The sequence below is a fragment of the Diuraphis noxia genome, unplaced genomic scaffold (assembly GCF_037042655.1).
Source record: "Diuraphis noxia isolate RWA-SAM2 unplaced genomic scaffold, SU_Dnox_SAM2 contig0001, whole genome shotgun sequence".
Lineage (NCBI taxonomy): Eukaryota > Metazoa > Arthropoda > Insecta > Hemiptera > Aphididae > Diuraphis > Diuraphis noxia.
The window spans coordinates 10,297,551-10,316,320 of record NW_028301711.1 but is presented as its reverse complement, the minus strand read 5'-3'; the positions used below and the strand labels follow the sequence as shown (position 1 = coordinate 10,316,320).

The following is an 18,770-nucleotide window of genomic DNA, read 5'->3' as shown; positions in this document are numbered from 1 at the left end:
TCCTGATTGATTAATTGATTTTAGTAATAGGTATTAACGAACCTACACAATTGTGTGGTTGGTTTCTTAAAATTATGTAGACTAAAATAATTCAGATAGAACGTTTAAACCTTAACCACACGATTGTGAAGGTTATTCCTTATCTATACAAAAATTAACGAATATAATATTTCTAAAAATAACCATTTGTTTGGAATTTTCGTCTGGCCTATTCAATACCATTCCTCATTACATTAAAATATCATTTACCAATTTGTGTTGGAATGATTACATAATATTTTTCGTACACTTTGACGATTCTTATAATTTAGAATAAACACAGTTATCGTTATTAGTTCCTTCGGTTCGGACGGCTTAAGTTAACCTACACAATTGTGTAGGTTGGTATTCATTTTCGTGTCTTTGCATTTTGTTTTATATTTGCGTTAAAATGCGTCGTGCAAAGCTGAATGCAACTGATATTTTAACAGCTTTAAATGAAGAATCGGAAATAGACGATTTTTGTGGTGATGATTCAGATATTGACACAACGTGGCAACCTTTGCCTAAAAGAAATGCAGGTCAATCGGATCTATCTGGATCAGATTCTGATGAAGACCAACATACATTAACCAATAACGAAGGTAATTATAAAAATAATTTGGATGTCAGTGTAAATACTAATGATACAGAAGTACCAACTCAAACTAGTACACAATCAACATCAAATATTGGATGGAGCCAAATGCCTTTTCTGGGTGTACCACTACCCGAATTTAATGGCCCTCAGTATCGTATTGAATTAGGCTCACCTATTAGTTATGTAGAAAAATATTTACCAGATTTACATTTCGAAGAAGCTGCGCTATATACTAACATGTATGCATTTAGTACTAAGGGGAAAGAATTCAGGGCCACTGCCAGTGAAATAAAAGTATTTTATGGTGCACAGGCATTGATGGGAATTATTAAATATCCTCGATTTTTTATGTACTGGCAGAGAGGTATCGCTTTGGATCTCATATCTTCTGCAATCACTAGAGATAGGTTTCTAGCTATACGCACACATTTACATTTTGTTGACGTAAATAACCGTCCTCCAAACAACAAAAGTAAATTTTGGAAAGTTCAACCGTTGATCGAATTTGTTCGAAATGCGTGTAGAAATATACCTCGATCCATTGGTTTATATTCTATAGACGAACAGATGGTACCTTTTACTGGCAGGTGCCCTTATCGGCAATTCGTAAAAAATAAACCACGTCCCGTTGGACTTAAAAACTTTGTGATCACGACCACCACAGGAATGGTACTCGATTTTGAACTATATCAAGGAGCTGAAACTCCTTTTGAAGACCGCTCTCTTGGGTTAGGACCCGCTGTTGTTCTACATTTATCGAAAACAATACCCAAAGAATCAGTACTATATTTTGATAGATATTTTACAACTGTCCCATTGATGACCCGATTAAATGAAATTGGTATTCATGCAACTGGAACAATCATGCAGAATCGTTTGAAAAATGTTCATTTTTCAAATGACAAAAAATTTGAACGTGGTGTATGGGAGGAATTCACAAGAGCTGATCAAAAATTAACTGCCATTAAATGGAAAGACAGTAAATGTGTAACGATGGTATCGACAATAACAGGTGCAGAACCACATCAAATAGTTAAAAGGTGGAGTAAAACCGAAAATAAAGTGATAAATGTTCCTTGTCCTGCAGTAGTAGTATCATATAATAAAAATATGGGCGGCGTTGACTTGTGCAATCAACAAATGGAAGCTTACCGCACATGGTTTAAATCTAAGAAGTGGACGTTAAAAGTTGCAATACACTTCATAGACTTAGCAATAGTTAATGCTTGGATGGAGTACAAAGAAGACGCAACTAAAATGCAAATTCCCCAAAAAAACATAAAAGATTTAATGGAGTTCAAAATCAATATCGCTAAAGAATGGCTTTCAACACCATTAAACAACAAACGACCAAATGAAGATGATAATCCTGTCTATGCAAATGAAGAACCTCCAAACAAAGTTCAAAATTTTAGAGCACCTATTCCAACAGAAAAAAAGGTGAAATATTTAAATTTATATTGTCTTATTAAAAATGTTATTTATTTTATTATTATTGTTTTATTTTATTTAGCGTTATGATGCGTATGATCACTGGCCAGAAGCTGACAGTTTAAACACTGCGCGGAACTGTATAAGAGAGGGATGTAAAAGCAGAACCAGAAACAGATGTACAAATGCAATGTTTATTTGTGTCTTACTCCTAAAAACAACTGTTTTAGAATGTTTCAAATAAAATAAATTATTATTATTATTATTATACAACTTTTTTTTCCAATAGTTCTAACATGTTTATGTCTTACTAAAAAGAAGAATAAAAGATATTTCATAAAATATGTGATTAAATATATTTCAAATAAATTAACTTTAACTTTTTACGATAAATATGAGTAGTAATTAATTGCAATATTAAACTACGAACCTACACAAATGTGTAGGTTTATTTTTAAGATTTTAAAATGGTTTAAAATTATGTTTTTATTGAAAACGTAATCATGTTTGTATACAGATTTCATTTTAACAATAAAAAGTTGTAAAAATTATAAAAAAGATCCAGGTTTTTAGAGGTTCCGAAAAAACCTGCACATTTGTGTAGGATCGTTTTAAAACTGATCACTGTATGATTTTAGATTAGTTTTTAATTAGGCATTCGCTAACCTACACAAATGTGTATATTCGTCGTGAAAGGGCTATAAATCTACGTAGATTTATATTATCATATATAATGAGATTTAGAACTGGTATTGTAACAGCTATAAAGTATAGAAAAAAAGAGAATAAGTCTATAACGCAAAAAATTTCCGGTGTTAATTTTTATAAATATTATTTACTGAATCAGTAAAATTTTATTCAATTAAGAAGCTAATATTTTTCGTATATTTTAAGATTTGGCAAATGATATAACATAGGCGTAAATTTGGCTTGCTAGAAGGGGGGGCTACGATTATAAATTATAAGTTTCATCCATAGAACGTTAGAACAAGCCCGAGTTATGTCCTCCCCCTCCCCCCCACACCATCTACATCTAAATTTTACAATTTCAAAACATGTATATAAATACTTTAAAATTATTTATTTAATAAAATCATACATAATTTAATTCAAATGATATATTTATGTTCCTCTGCGAATTGTTTAAGAATTATATCTTTATTAATATTTTTGGTATCGCTTTTCTCTATATACAAGATAGACACCTGAGTAAATCTATATTGTAACATCGACGTTTTTTATTTCTTGCTGGTTGAGAAAAGTGAACATATATAATGACTCTAATGTATGGAAAACATTTCTTGATTCCTTTAAAGCAAAAATATAATAAATATACCAACATATATAACTAATAATACACAATAATATATTACTCTTAAAATTATACTATATTTTCAGTTTTCACATACCTTTACAGTTTTACAAATATCAAGCACTACAAGGTTGACTCTATGAGCCATACAATGTGTATAGATGGCATATGGAAATTTACATTTTATTAAAGCTTGTACAACATTAAATCTCCCCGACATAACATTCGCTCCATCGTAAGACTGGGCTACCAGTTTAGCATTCGGGTTTAATCCACATTCCTTCAAGCATTTGAGTATATATTCACAAAGAGAGTGAGCATTTTGGATTTCAGAGCAGTTAATGAAACCAATGAATTTTTCAACAATGTCTAGCCCTTTACAATAGCGTATACATAGGGCCATTTGCTCTTCTTTATAGCATCTGCAATACAAATATGTTGATATTATCAAATAATGATTTTTAAGCTAAATAGCTGATATAATTGATTTTAGCACTATAATAGTTCAATAAGCAAGGCTGGGCATTTACGAGTTAAATGTTAAAATTAAGTTAATTTTAATTAAGTTAATTAACTCGTTACTTTTTTTAAATTAACGAGTTAACTTAAAGTTAATTTTATTTAAAAGTATCTAAATTAAGTTAATTTTAGTGTAAAGAATCATGCAAATTATTAATGAGGTTTATTTTGGAAAAGTATGTTTTTTGATAGCTAGTTAATACTTTTATGTATCATTTTAAAAAATTTCTCCAGTAATTTTCTTGAGCGTATATGAAAAAAGATTAAAATTTTCTGTTTTTTAAATGTTTATATTTACAAAATTTAACATAACGATTATAAGCATTGATTTTAATTGGATCTTTCTCATTGACATTAGTTGATATTTTACCATTGAGAATTTTATTGGTATTGTTACACCAGTTATGTATTAAAAATTTAATAATAAAATTTAAAAAAGTTTTACTAAACAATTATTCATGGACAGGACATGATATATTTGAATTTAATTGTTGATTGACTATTAAAAAAAGATTTGATTTTAAATTTGAAGTGTGACATAAGATTGGTAATTGTATAGATATTATTTGAATTATGTTTAGTACAAGGGAACAGAAGGTTTCATTTGGATATTTTTAAGAGATCATGTTATTCGAATACTCGCGGTTAGAAATACTATCATGATTACTTGCTAATTGAGTTGTACATAATTGAGTTAAGCAATAATTGCAGTTTTTGAAAAAAAGTTTTATTTAATTTTTTAATAATGTAACCTGAGATGTAAGTATGTGTTTGTAAAGTTAAATTTTGAACATCTTCTGGTTGTTTTATCAAGTTGTCGGTAATGGTATCTACACTAACAACACTTTTGACAACTTCAGAAGTGCTATCATTACCTTCGCCTCGTTCTGAAGTTGAATTATCGAATAAATGTTGGTAAGAAGTCAAGCAAGATGTAGCTAGATCGTCTTCGCAATACTGCCAGGAGAATGTGTTGACATTAAATTGTTTAGAAGTAATGTCTTATACGATGCCGAAAATAAGACATTTTATAAATGAAATATTAAAATATTAATTTACAGCCTACAATAAAGTAATATAAAATCTACTTAAAATTATCAGAGTGCCTATGCCGTTTTTTTGAATCTGTTATCGATCTATTTACATTTTTAGCATCTACATTTTTACTTTTAATATTATTATCATTAATGCTCATTTCATGCAAGCTTAAACTATTAGCATCGCCAATGTCAATAGCAAAAAAAAAAAAATGTTATGAAATAAAATAATATACAAGCCTTTATTAATATAAAACATGAATCAACATATCTATTAAATTGATTAAACCACCATCCAACTCCTGAACACCAGATAAATCTAAATCAATAGAAGGTTTTAAAATTGCTTTTCGTACATTGGTATTTGGTGTAGAAGAAACAACATTATCATTTAGACATTTGCCACATAAATCTAAATCAACAGAAGGTGTTGCAACTACTGTTGATTTAGAAGTATCTGGATTGGATAATATTACTGGCAATTTTAAAGTTGGTATAACATTTCACTTCAAGCGGTTTGTACCAGGACTTCTATCATTTTCGGTAAAGTGGACAGAACACACTCGTTTTTGAAAAATATACCTCATTTGGGTCCATGTTCTGCAAATCAGCATCTATAATAACCACCCATTTGTTAAAGTTTGCCAAAAAATAACGTGGGTTTGGAAAACGATGAGATTGCATGCCTATAAAATGGAATTACACTTTTATTATTCATTCACATTGACCTTTAATATCTCACTGTCAGTACAAAAGAGCTGTTTATCAAATGTTTTAATTGTTTGGCAGAAAGTTTATTAATATTAAATATATTACTAATAGTTAGGATGTCGATTACCTAAAAAACACAATAATTCCCTAAAAAAAATATGTGAAAATGTCCTATAAACTTCAAAAATGATCTAAAATATCTAATAAAATAAGAGTAAAAATTGTATTTAAAAGTAATAATTTTGATTAGAGATATGGATGTAACAGTAATTTAAAATATGAATTATAATATTAATAAACAATGTACCAATACATTTATATTTAAGCATTACATTTTATTTTATTTTAAATTATGAAAAAGTAAAATCAAAAAAATAATAAATAAATAAAGCGTGTATGATCGTAGTATGTCTGAAAAAACACTTGTTTTAACATTGTATAACACCAAAAACCCCACAATTATAATATTAAAACAATTTTTTTTTTGTTATTCAAATTGTCTTTAAAATCTTAACTTAGAGAAAAATGCATCAATATTGTACAAAAAATTACCTAATATATACAAAAATGACTTATAGCATTGTATAAAATCTAAGGAAAAAAAATGCAAGTCATCAATATCCCAACTTTATTTATTATGTACCTATATAAAAATTAAAACTTAAAATTGAACATATTTTACAACATGGACTTATTGCACAGACAGTGCGACATTCTCTCACACTATGCAATTAGAAGGTATTATATTCCATTTTCAATGGAATTCGAATGCACAGTTTTCTATCGTGATGCAAAACAAAACTGTATACTCAAGTACACAACCATAAACAAGGAAATTTATATCCAGATTAAGATCGGTCGTTCGAATCGCATGACATGGAAATATGACATTAAAATAGTAATGAATACATATGAAAATAAACACAAAGAAAACGAAAGTACTCGTATGTAGTAGATACAACAGCATAAGAACAAGTATAAAATTAAAGGATGGTGAAAATATTGAACAAGTAGAAGACTCCGTATATTTAGGCAGCACTATAAGCTCAGATGGGAGATGCAAAAAAGAAATTATAAAAAGAATATGCCAAGCTAAAGTGGCATTTAATAAGAAAAGAAATATTTTTACTTCAAAAAGCATTGACCTCAATATCAGGAAGAACCTACTAAAAACGTACATCTGGAGCATTATGTTATATGGATGTGAAACATGGACTATTGCAAGAAAAGAAATGAGAAGAATAGAGGCATTCGAAATGTGGTGTTACAGGAGGATGCAAAAGATAAGTTTTATTGTAGTTAAAACATGATATTTTATTTTGCAGTCGATACCAATAGCCTATGCGCTAATGGAAACAAAATCGAGAAACTCGTATCAATGTGTGATGGATTATATGAAGAACAATTTATTTCCCAACTTATCGCCGTCATTGAAAATGACTGATTTTGAACCAGCACTTAGAGATGCATTATATTCTAGTGTAGGTGTTGAAGGGACACGTGTCTTAGGGTGTTGGTTCCATCATAATCAGGTCAGTATATCTAATGTTGATTAGTACTTTAAGTTGTTACATAAACCAATTTAGATTATTTTTCCAAAAAAGTTTATATAGGTACCTATATACACAAATCAAATGTAGATTTAAGTTTTTTATTTATAAACATTTACATTTTTTGGAGAAGAGTAAATGTTTTTAATTTTGTGAATAAAATAATTTGTTACTATTTATAAATAAGGTTTATTGTTAAATATTGCATTTTGGACATTTCTCTATGCATTAACATAATTTTATATTTGACTGATATCCGGCACCCGCTTATGTTGTCTAGTCCTATATAACGGGAAATATAGCAAAATTACATTGCATGAAATAAAAGTAATACTCTGGGTTGAAATTTGAGTTTCTACATCTATTGCCTACTAAATTTGAATAAAACTATAAGAGACAATAAAAGTATAAAATTTTCGAACAATACCTATATCCTTTTTGATAAAATATTATGTTTTTTTCTGAAATAAAATTAATTGGGTTGTAAATTTTCCAGTCTTGAATTAATATCAATAATTTCTACATTAAAACAATAATATTTTACAAATAATTATGCCATTTTCTAAAATATGTTTTATTTTATAATCGTTAGATAGGCGGAGACAGCAAATTAGGTTATCACTTCCTCTAAAAGTTTTATAACTATAACAAAACAAAATGTAGAAGTTCAGTATAAATAGTAATAAGTAATATATTTATTACTTAATATTTTTTAATTTTAATATTAATTTAATTTACAGGCATTATGGAAAAAAATGAAATCTTTAAATTATTTAGAAACCGTTAATTCAAATACATATGCTTTGAAAACTTTAAAAATTCTAATGTGTTTGCCATTATTACCCAGTGCAGAAATTGAACAAGGTTTTCTACTGACTAAAGCATACCCACACAGCAATTCTATAATATTTATATTGTAGACATATGTTTTCCTCGTGTTTTTGAAAATATTTAGTTCAAAAACATTTTGACAATATGTTAATATTATGAACAAAAATATGTATACAAAGTAATATTTAAAACATATTGTAACAGTGTGTTTTCTACGTGTTGAAGAGAATATTATAAGAAACATCATTAAAATATACGTTGACAATGTTTTTTTAAAATGATTGATAACATATGTTCCGGTAGATATCGTTACAATATGTTTATTTAATTGTCAGGAAAATATCTTAAGGAAAATTAAGTAAAAATATTGTGAAAACGTATTTATGTATATTATTGATAAAACATGTTCTGGTAGATATTATGACGGCGTGTTTATTTGATAAACAAGAAAATATTTTAAGCAACATCATGTAAAAATATTGAGTCAATGTACATCTCTAACTATTGAGAACATAATATAATAATTATAATAATAATATGCCACAGCGTGAGCCTGTGACATATTATAGTAGTTGTATATAATATAACTATAGCGGCCTTGGTCGGCGGGATACTAGGGAATTTCCCGTCCTTCACAGTGAGACTTTTGTCGTACAAACTATAAATACAAAATAATTTAGTGCATAATATGAATAATTATTGCGTTAATATAGTTTGATTAATGATTTGTATGATTATTTTTGTGTTGAATCAGCTTTAAAAATAATGTACATTTATATTAAGTTAAATGCAAAAGTAGTGTACAAGTATCAAGTTTATATAGCGATACCTATGGGCTAGGGCGCTGAAAGCTGAAACTTGAAAGGATTATCTCGATTATTGTTCAAAGCTTAAAAATAAATATGATAGCCGATAGGTATTTCCGTAGTTATTGGTAATGCACTAATGCCATAACGGAGATATCGAAAACTCGGCAATTCGGCATAGGTAATATTTTACTCTATTACAGGCTAAAGCAGTGATGACGTTATTATAGAAATACTAAAGAATAATTTATTTCAAGTTAAACTTTCCTATTGAAAATAACCTGTGAGTTGAAAATTTTAATCATAGTGTTTTATTTAAAAAAAATACTGATTTTAATTTGATCTTAATATTATATTTTCCAAAATAAAATTGAAGATTAAAAATGTATAATAGAGCATAGAGCCCCCAGTACAGAGAGGGTGAAAGTGTGGCTTAAGTGTGTGTCCCTGCAGTCCCATATACACGATGTAATTAATCATACAGCAATGAGCTAAGTGTAACACTCAGTTTGATACGATTTACTCAAACTATTATCGTAACGTGTAGTAGTAGTATCACTATCACAGAATAACTTTGTATATTCAGAATACGAAATCAAGTTAGTGTGCATACTGCATACAGTGTATACTTATACTTATCGTAGAATTCGTACAAACATGGTTTGACCAACCTCGAGTGTCGTACCACTGGTATAACGTTGGTTTAAAATATGGTATAGGTACCTAATAATATTATAATCATAGGTGAATAGGTACATTTTTAACCAATTAATTGTATTCTTAAATGTACAAAATTTAAATAAATCATTATTATAATATATTTTTATTGATGGCATTAAGTCAATAATGTAATAGTAATAATTATTATTTAAGTTATTTTGAGTTTAATATCTATAAAAGTATAAACATTAAACGGAGGCCGGAGGGGGTCGTTGATTTTAAACGATGATTTATAATATTTATTTATCAACAATCGACAACGTCGCTTAATATTGCAGAATTCGTGTGTATTATTAAACGCGGACGGTCGGTCGGGTGTCGACCGTCGGGTGTGGTGGAGAGCGGAGTCGTCGTGGGTACACATGCCGCCTGCCGCCCGCTTGCTAAAAATGATCGAATTTTGGTTTTCCCAAGATAAGCCAGTACGATTCACCGCCGCGCGCCGCCGTTACAGATAGCGATCGATCGCCGATATAGTTCTTATAAGTTATAGACGTAATAGTGTTCTTACTCATTCCACCAGTGGGCAGTGACCAGTAATCAGTATATTACAATATTACACGACTACATACGTATTACATTTACATTATTTACATTTTTCAATTACGACTCACGTCTGCACTCTGCAGTAAATAGTAATAGTTTGGTAGTTTGGTTGTACCAACATACATACATACTGGTAAGTACCCCATTTTCCTATTCTATTATATATTACTTAATTATATTTTATTTCAATTTTACCATGTATAAACCTAATGCTGTGTACCTCGGTGGCGTCATTTCAGTTTTTATTCGACTAGGGTAACCACTCACTGATTTGCCGACTCAACATTTTTTTCACACAGATTCACATAGAATAAATCTATAGCCATTTTTAACTGTGCCGACTTAAAGTCATTGTAAATGTTACACTAGGGCAAATGCCCAAGTTGACGCCACTGGTGTACCTACCTATTGGTACCCAATTTATAAATTCGGTAATTCCTAATATTTTTAAATTACTGAAATATATGAGAAAAAAATGAGGTAGGTGCCTATAACAGAATATGATTTTACATGTATGATAATATGATATACATTATACAATAATATACATTTAAATGATAACTTAATAATTGTAGAAAATTAATTTATTATAACATTGACATTGTTTATTAATGTTATAAATTATATTTTTAATCGCCAAGGTATTTCTAACACAAAAAAAATAGGATTGTTTTAGTAGGTACCTATTTAGTATTTACTACCTTATCAGCTACCGACTACCTAATATTTTTTCTTATAAAAATATAATAATCATCGTAGATACCTTAAGCTACAAATCCAGATGTTAGCTTAATTTATACTATATATAATATACAATCCTTTCATATCTACCTATATATGAAAATAATAATATCACACATTAATAATATGAACATACTTATCACTAAAATACATAATAATAAATAATTACTTTTATTACACATTATTATGAAATACAACATAGTTAGGTATTTTCACTTGAATATATTATAATCCTGCATCCAATATTTATTTAACTATATACTAAGTCTACTTCCACGTGTCATAAAGTTCCATCAATGGATGGCCTCTTCACTCAAGCCCTCTGTCAGAATTGATTTGAATAATTGTAATTTAACTTATTATTGTTTGTTACGTTTTCCTATATTATTTTATCTTTTCTATGTTAATTTTCAAATCATTTGTGCTTATTGTAAATCATTATTTTACAGATCGTACAATTTTCTAGTTAAAAATAAAAAACAACAAAGTATTAGGTACTAATTTTAATTCAAGGTTTTTGGTGTAAATTATTACCCCAAATTAGTCAAATTAAAGTACCTAATACATTTTTAAGTAGGAAGTTACCTATTGTATCTATTTGTAGGTATTTTATTTCCTTATTTTTTTTTATTTCAAATAGATTTTAAAATGATACGTAGTTACCGAAGTAAAAGAAGAAAAATTCAAGAAGAGCTCAAAGTTCTTAATTCTTTTAATAAATCAAATGAAACATCAAACAATTTTAAAGTACATACTATAATATCTACTTCTGAGGAGGTAAATATTTCAGAAAATATTATTCAAAACAATCCTGAATTAGCTAAAAATAATGATGCAATTAATTTAATATCAACAGTTGGGCAACATAATGAAATTCCAGGTCACCCTAATAATTCTACTCACATTTATTCTGTTCCAAATAAAATTGTAGACAATTCGGAAACTTTTAAATCACAATTAGCCAATTGGGCAGTTCAATGTAATGTACCTAATGCAACAGTTAATAGACTTTTACCAATTTTGAAACAGCATGAATGCTTTAATTCATTGCCTCTTGATTGTAGAACATTATTACATTCTAATACTAAAATCACAAATTTAAGAATTGTTAATCCTGGCTACTATTTTCATTTTGGATTAAAAGATGGAATAGTTAAATGTTCTAAACGTTATAATATTTATGAGGATGAAATAAAAATAATTGTTGGGATTGATGGAGTGCCTTTAGCAAAAAGTAGTTCTAGCCAATTTTGGCCTATTTTGGCATATGTACAGCCTTTCAAAGAATATGTTTTTCTTATCGGCCTTTATCATGGATTTGAGAAGCCTGTTGACAGTAATGATTTCTTAAAAGAATTTATCGATGAAGCTGAACATTTAGTAAAAAATGGCATTGATATTAATAATCGTATTCAAAAAGTCTCTATTTTTGCTATGTGTGCTGATGCTCCAGCAAAATCTTTCATAATGAAAATTAAAGGACACACTGGATATCATTCTTGTACTAGATGTTTTGTAGAGGGTGAATATTTAAATAACCGTACTTGCTTTCCATACCAAGAAATTAAACCTAGAGAAAGAAGTCATGAAGGATATATTAATAAAGTACAAGAAGAACATCATGTTGGCAATTCTTTATCAGACCTCATAAGAATCCCTGGTTTTGATATGGTCAACTCTTTCCCTTTGGACTATATGCATCTGGTAACATTGGGAGCAATGAGAAAACTTATTAATTTGTGGATGCATGGACCTCTAACTGTTCGTTTACCTAGTTGGCAGATAAAAAAAATTTCAAAAAACTTGTTATCATTCAAATCATCAATAACAAACGATTTTGTTAGAAAACCAAGAAAAATTGAAGAGGTTAGCCGATGGAAAGCTACTGAGCTACGTCAATTTTTGATTTATACTGGGCCACTTGTTTTAAAAAATATTCTTTCTGAAAGAATGTATGACAACTTTATGTTTTTAAATATTTCTATGAACATTTTACTGAGTTCAAATATTCCAAATAAACTTTTAAAATATGCAAACTCACTATTACATTTTTTTGTAAGTGATTTTGAAAATATTTATGGTAAGCACATGGTTTCCCATAATATTCACGGCCTTACACATATTTGCTCAGATTATGAACGGTTTGGTCAACTTGATTCATGTAGTTGTTTTGTTTTTGAAAATTACATGAAAACTCTTAAGCAAATGTTAAGGAAACATGAAAAGCCACTTGAACAAGTCATTAAACGATATCAAGAGAAAAGTACAAATGAAATTGTTAGTCAAAAGAGTAACCAACCTATTGCTGTAGTTTTAAATTATGAACATAGTAATGGCCCTTTAATACAAAATACATGTGGCCCTCAATATTTGAAATTAATGCTTCACAACAAAATAAACATAAATACACGTTCATTATCGGACTCTTATATTCTTACAAATACTGGAGAAGTTGTTCAAATTAAAAATATTGCACATAATAATTCTACAAAAGAACTCCTTATTATTGGATTTGAATTTTTAAATAAGCAACCATTTTATGATAAGCCAATTAAGTCCAGCAAATTGAGTGTATTCATTGTACACAATTTATCAAAAATCTTAAAATATTGGAAAATTACAGAAATTAAAAATAAAATGATTTTATTTCCTGTCAAGGAAAGATATATTGCCTTTCCAATTTTACATTCATTTTAGTTGAACTATGTAATTATGTAATTAGTGTATATAAGTGTATATAATTTTAACTTAATTAAACAGTAGATATAAATATTATAAATAACATCTATAGTATAGGATAAATTGATTAAATATGGACAACAACGTTGGACACATTTAAATTACAAATACAAATATGCAGGTACATTTCATTGGCTTTACCTTGATCATAGTAGTATACTAGTATTTATATTTGCTTTAAATAAAAAAATAAAATATGTATTTACTGATTTACTAATTTTGCAATTTAAAATAATTTAAATATTTAATAATTTAAAATATTCCTTTTTAACTACAATATTAACTAAATAGGTACTATAATAAATATTTTATCCAAATTCAATCTAGTTTTAGTTAGGTAACTAAATAGTAAACATCTTTTTGTTATTCAAAAGCATGAATATTTTAATATAACATTATAATAGAATATAATATTGTGTTGCAAAAGTAAAATAATTAATATATTTTTTTACATAGATTTATAGAAAACAATATGTGGCTCATAGTTCATTTTTTAAGTGACAATTCTGTGTCAGCAGTACCAACAACTTGGGTAAAAAGAGGATATTGTGCATGGCCAAAACCATTTATAAAAAATAAAAATAAATTTGTAGAAAATCAAGTAAAACCTGGAAAATCAGAATTTGATTATTATAAAGTGAGACTACTATCTGAAAAACCGATTGGTTAGTAATGTATTAATCATTTAAAAATTGTATATTATATGAAATTTTTTAAAATTAATTTGTATTCTTTAAATATTTTTAGCATCTTACGTCGAAGCTAGGCTTAAAGCGTTAAAAGCTCAAAGCACTTCAGACCTTTCTTCAGCTGAAGATAGTGGATCAAAAATTAACAAAAGAATCAAAAATATAGTATCCAAAAAAAGTGTATCTAAAGAAACAAATATAGCACCAGAATTCTCAGGTAGTTTTTTCAATTTGACATATTTATTATGTTTATAGAGATATACGTTTAGTACTGTTTTGTTTCAATGATGCATAGTTTAAAAAAAAAAAATATAATAACTAGGGTTGGGTTGTTTGGCACTAAACACATGATATAAACTATGCAATAAATATCTAATTATTTAAAAATAAAATAATAATGTGATGTCTACTTATGCAAAAATTAAAAATTAACTTTTAAGAACATAATTAAAAAATATTTCATGATAATTAAGCATTTGTAGGTATTTAAAACTATAATAATAGCAAAAATAACTACACAGCCAACCATCTAATAATATACACTACATCACAAAACAAATTTTCAATCATGTCTCATCTATACATATGTGAAATAATGAAAGTTTTAAAATTGTAAATCTTGTCATAATATTTATTAACATTGCAATTTGTTTATACTTTATTTGTCTAATAATCTAGATTCCAGTGAAAATACAGATTTTTATGACAGTGATGATAAAGATAAGTCGTATGTGCCTCCAAGTGTCAATCAAAGTATTTAAATTATTATTTATATTTATAAGTGTTACTATTACTTAAATTTACCAAAGGAATATAAATTTACCTATAATTCAAAATAATTTATTTTACAGATCGTGGAAGTTTTAACCAATTGATGTTAAGCAGTGAAAAACAGTTATGTGCCTCTCCACTAAATTTCAAACATTTGGAAAATGACGATATCGGTAATACTATAACTGTTATTTATATGTAGTCTTATTTATAAAACAATAATTTGTTTTCAAATACAAAATTATTATGTCATGAATAGGGTCCGGATTTAAATGCACTTAAAACCATACAAATATGCTCTAGAAAATAGCCATATATGCCCTCAAAAAATGCATTTTACCACAAAAAATGACCTTAAAAATGCCATAGAATTTTTTTTAAACAAATTTTAATTTATAAATGAGATATAATTATTATTTATTTAAAAAAAATTAAAATATTGACTAGGTACTATGATGTTGATACGCATATGTTTTGGCTTTTTTTGTGGAAATATTATTCATCTTAAACATACCAAAATATATATTAAAATTTATGTAAAATATTAACATCAAGAAAATAATTCATCTTTAGATAATATTTTGAATAGGCTGAATTTTATATCTATATTGAACAAATATGCAATAAAAACCAACAAAATAACCCAATAATGCTAAAAATTTGTAGCTTTCAAACAATTCAAACCCTTGTTACATGAAACGAATTATGTACTTAGAAAGCACTGTGTATGATCAACAAAAAAAATATGCACTTTGCATTGAAATCCTGGCCCTAGTCATGAATATGACTTAGAAAAGTTAATAAATTTAAAATACTATTTATAGTACCTAATATATTAGTTTATCCTAGCATGCCTTCTCTCACATTTCAACCAATACATTTTTTCACTATTTCAAAAGTAACTACTATGTACCTATAATTTGATATTATATAGTGTATAAAGTTGCTTATGGTAATAAATTGAATTAGGTACAAATAAAAATGTTAACGATCGCTTACATTTAAAAAATAATTAGCATACTCTTCTAGTACCTATAATCATCTATTTTTAAGAAATCTGTCATTTGTTTATAACTTCTTATAAATTATTATTAAAATCTTTGGGAAGTATATGGCTCATGTTGTGTAAATTAATTACCAATATCTATAATACTACATAATATTATGTTATATTTTCATATTTTCCTATAATTATTTTTTTTTATAAATTTTGTAGATTGTTTAGAAATAATCAATAGTCCTGTTGGAAAATGGAAAGTGCAAAATGAAAATACTGCAGCCGTTACTATTGATGGTTCACTTAATAGTATTAAAAAAGTAGATACTCCAGATTCAAAAGTGCAAGTTAAACGTAAACTATTTGCTCAAAGCAATGATAATGATGTGCTGGAGATAAATGCTGGTATAGTGATATTTTTTGCCATACTTTTAAATTTTAAGTATAATTTCTATGATTTTTTAATTTAAATATCATATTTCATAGTTAAAAAATTCAACTTTTTACATTTTAATAGATTAAAAAAAAAGTATTTGATTATTAACAGTAGAATATAATACTTGATTTAATTAAATATATTTAGAATTATTTAAAATTCACCAATTATCTAACTAGTGTATATTATACTAGACATTTTTCTTAATGGTGGTACAGAAACCAAAAAATTAAAATCTTATCAGCCTATTGTTTCAAGTAAATAAAGATATATTATATATTTATGGATCTTAAAACTATCTACTATAATATTTTATTTTCTCCTTAAAAATATATATATATTTAGGTATAGGTTTTGAAATTGAATTGAACATAGCTCTTTATAATGTTTATTAAAATTTGTCTATTAACTTGGTTATTTTTTTCTCTGAAGGTAATAATAAAATTATAAAATTGGATACTGATGGTTTGAAAGAAAATCTTATTGAATCTGCAGATGTAGTCAAGTTGGATGATTTTAATAGTAAGTTATTTACCTGTAATTTGATAATGCTGTATTTACTTTATTAAATTGAACTTAAATACTGTAATGATTTAATATTAATTTAATGTGATATATTTAATTGCAGTTATTGATGTACTTAACTCTAATTTATTTTTTCAAGGACTCAATGAATATATAAAAACATCATTCACAAACTTAAAGTATGATATTAAGCATTTATCGTTTATATCAGAATCAAATAAGAAAATGCTGGAAAATGTTAACAATATCTTAGAACAAGGTGTAACAAGAAACTCGGATTGGACTGCTGTATCTGTTTTAAACAATGAAAACATCCCTATATCTAACGAGGAAACTCTACACAATTTTGAAATGTTACTTGAATCTTCTACTTATAGAGACAAAGTTGTAAATATCAACATTTATATATTATGAATTTAACTATTACTTAATATCAATGTTGTATATTATTTGCTTATCTTTCAGGTTTCAAAATTATCCCTTTCAGTTGGAAAAACTATCCCAGAAACAATAAGGCGTATGATGCAAAAATTATTTAACGATAACTGGTTACGCAATTACTCTTATATTGGTTTTAAAGGCAAAAACAAATTTTCTTCTTTGCACTCATGCAAAATAATTTTTGGTGAGAGCTGATAATATAATTTTATGTTGTGATTGTAATATATTTTATTTATACCTATGTTTAACTCTTTATGTTTTTAGAAGCTGTACGAAGCTGTTCAAAATTTGAAAAGATTCCTGAAATGGAGATAGCACTTACAATAAGCAAGTGGATGGCTCAAGCCACTAATCGTATAAACAAGAAAACCAAAGAAAAATTGTAAATAAAAATCAAGTGTATTGTTTTAACTTTAAAAAAATAACTTAAAAATAAAGAGGTTTATAAATTAATTAAAAGGCTTTTTTATATTTTCATAGCTACTCTTTGAGATTTTAAATTTAGTATAAAATATTTAATAGAATAATAATAGATTGTAGATATAGAAATTTAAATGGTTGTTGGTCAGTAAATAAAAATCCTATAAACCTGAACTTACATTAAATGTGTTAAAATACTTAAAAATAGTAATAACATGAATAATAATAGGGTTTTATTGATTCAAAACTAGAAAGTAGTTCTTAAAATAGTCTTTGGAACACATAAATAAAATAAAGGTACCTAACATGAATCTCAAACCGTCTCACGGTTAATGGAATTAAAATATATATATATATATATATATAATAATATATATTACTATATCCAGTATACACTGAATCAGTATGGTATGTAACAATGTAACGCATATTATACAAAAAATTGTATACGGATGAATATAACTTCAACTTATAAACTGTAAGGTATTCAAATACTCAATTAACAAACATCTCATGATATTGTAACATACTTCTGCTTACAACAAGTTAGTCAATCAACAGAATTAAAGGTTTGTTGGTGTAACACATGTACACATAAACATTCTGGGTGATCTGCTGATCTTTGTGGGTAATCTAAATTAAATGTATAATACTTATTAGGGTGGTTTAAAAAACCAATGATCTACGATTACTTATAATATTATTTCTTTATTAATTTGGTTAACATATTTTGGGAGAAAAACATGTTTTTACAATATATTCAAAAAAACATTTGAGTCATATTTCTGAAATATTATTAAACTATATTTTAGAAATATGTGGTATCACATATTGTTAAAATATCCAAAAGAACACAATTCTACAATATGGAATTTTCTGCCATGATACGTTGTCACAATATTGCATCATTATTGTTAACATTAAAATCA

The 18,770-nt window shown here is 27.1% G+C and overlaps 3 protein-coding genes across 3 annotated transcripts; all 3 read left to right on the top strand.

Annotated features, from left to right (window-relative positions):
- Positions 1–6,951: 6,951 nt before the first annotated feature.
- On the top strand, positions 6,952–8,099 carry LOC107170316 (uncharacterized). Its single transcript, XM_089224918.1, has 2 exons — positions 6,952–7,161; positions 7,920–8,099. Exons 1-2 carry the CDS (start codon positions 6,979–6,981, stop codon positions 8,097–8,099), a joined length of 363 nt encoding a protein of 120 aa, XP_089081044.1. The 5' UTR covers positions 6,952–6,978.
- Positions 8,100–10,047: 1,948 nt separating this feature from the next.
- LOC149059564 (uncharacterized) lies at positions 10,048–17,852 on the top strand. Its single transcript, XM_089217249.1, has 10 exons — positions 10,048–10,215; positions 14,019–14,227; positions 14,310–14,468; positions 14,930–15,004; positions 15,103–15,195; positions 16,239–16,424; positions 16,888–16,977; positions 17,120–17,367; positions 17,446–17,605; positions 17,686–17,852. The coding sequence occupies exons 2-10, from the start codon at positions 14,035–14,037 to the stop codon at positions 17,805–17,807; spliced, it is 1,326 nt and encodes a 441-aa protein (XP_089073375.1). The 5' UTR covers positions 10,048–10,215; positions 14,019–14,034; the 3' UTR covers positions 17,808–17,852.
- LOC149059565 (uncharacterized) lies at positions 11,472–13,520 on the top strand. Its single transcript, XM_089224907.1, has one exon. It carries the CDS (start codon positions 11,472–11,474, stop codon positions 13,518–13,520), a length of 2,049 nt encoding a protein of 682 aa, XP_089081033.1.
- Positions 17,853–18,770: the final 918 nt, after the last annotated feature.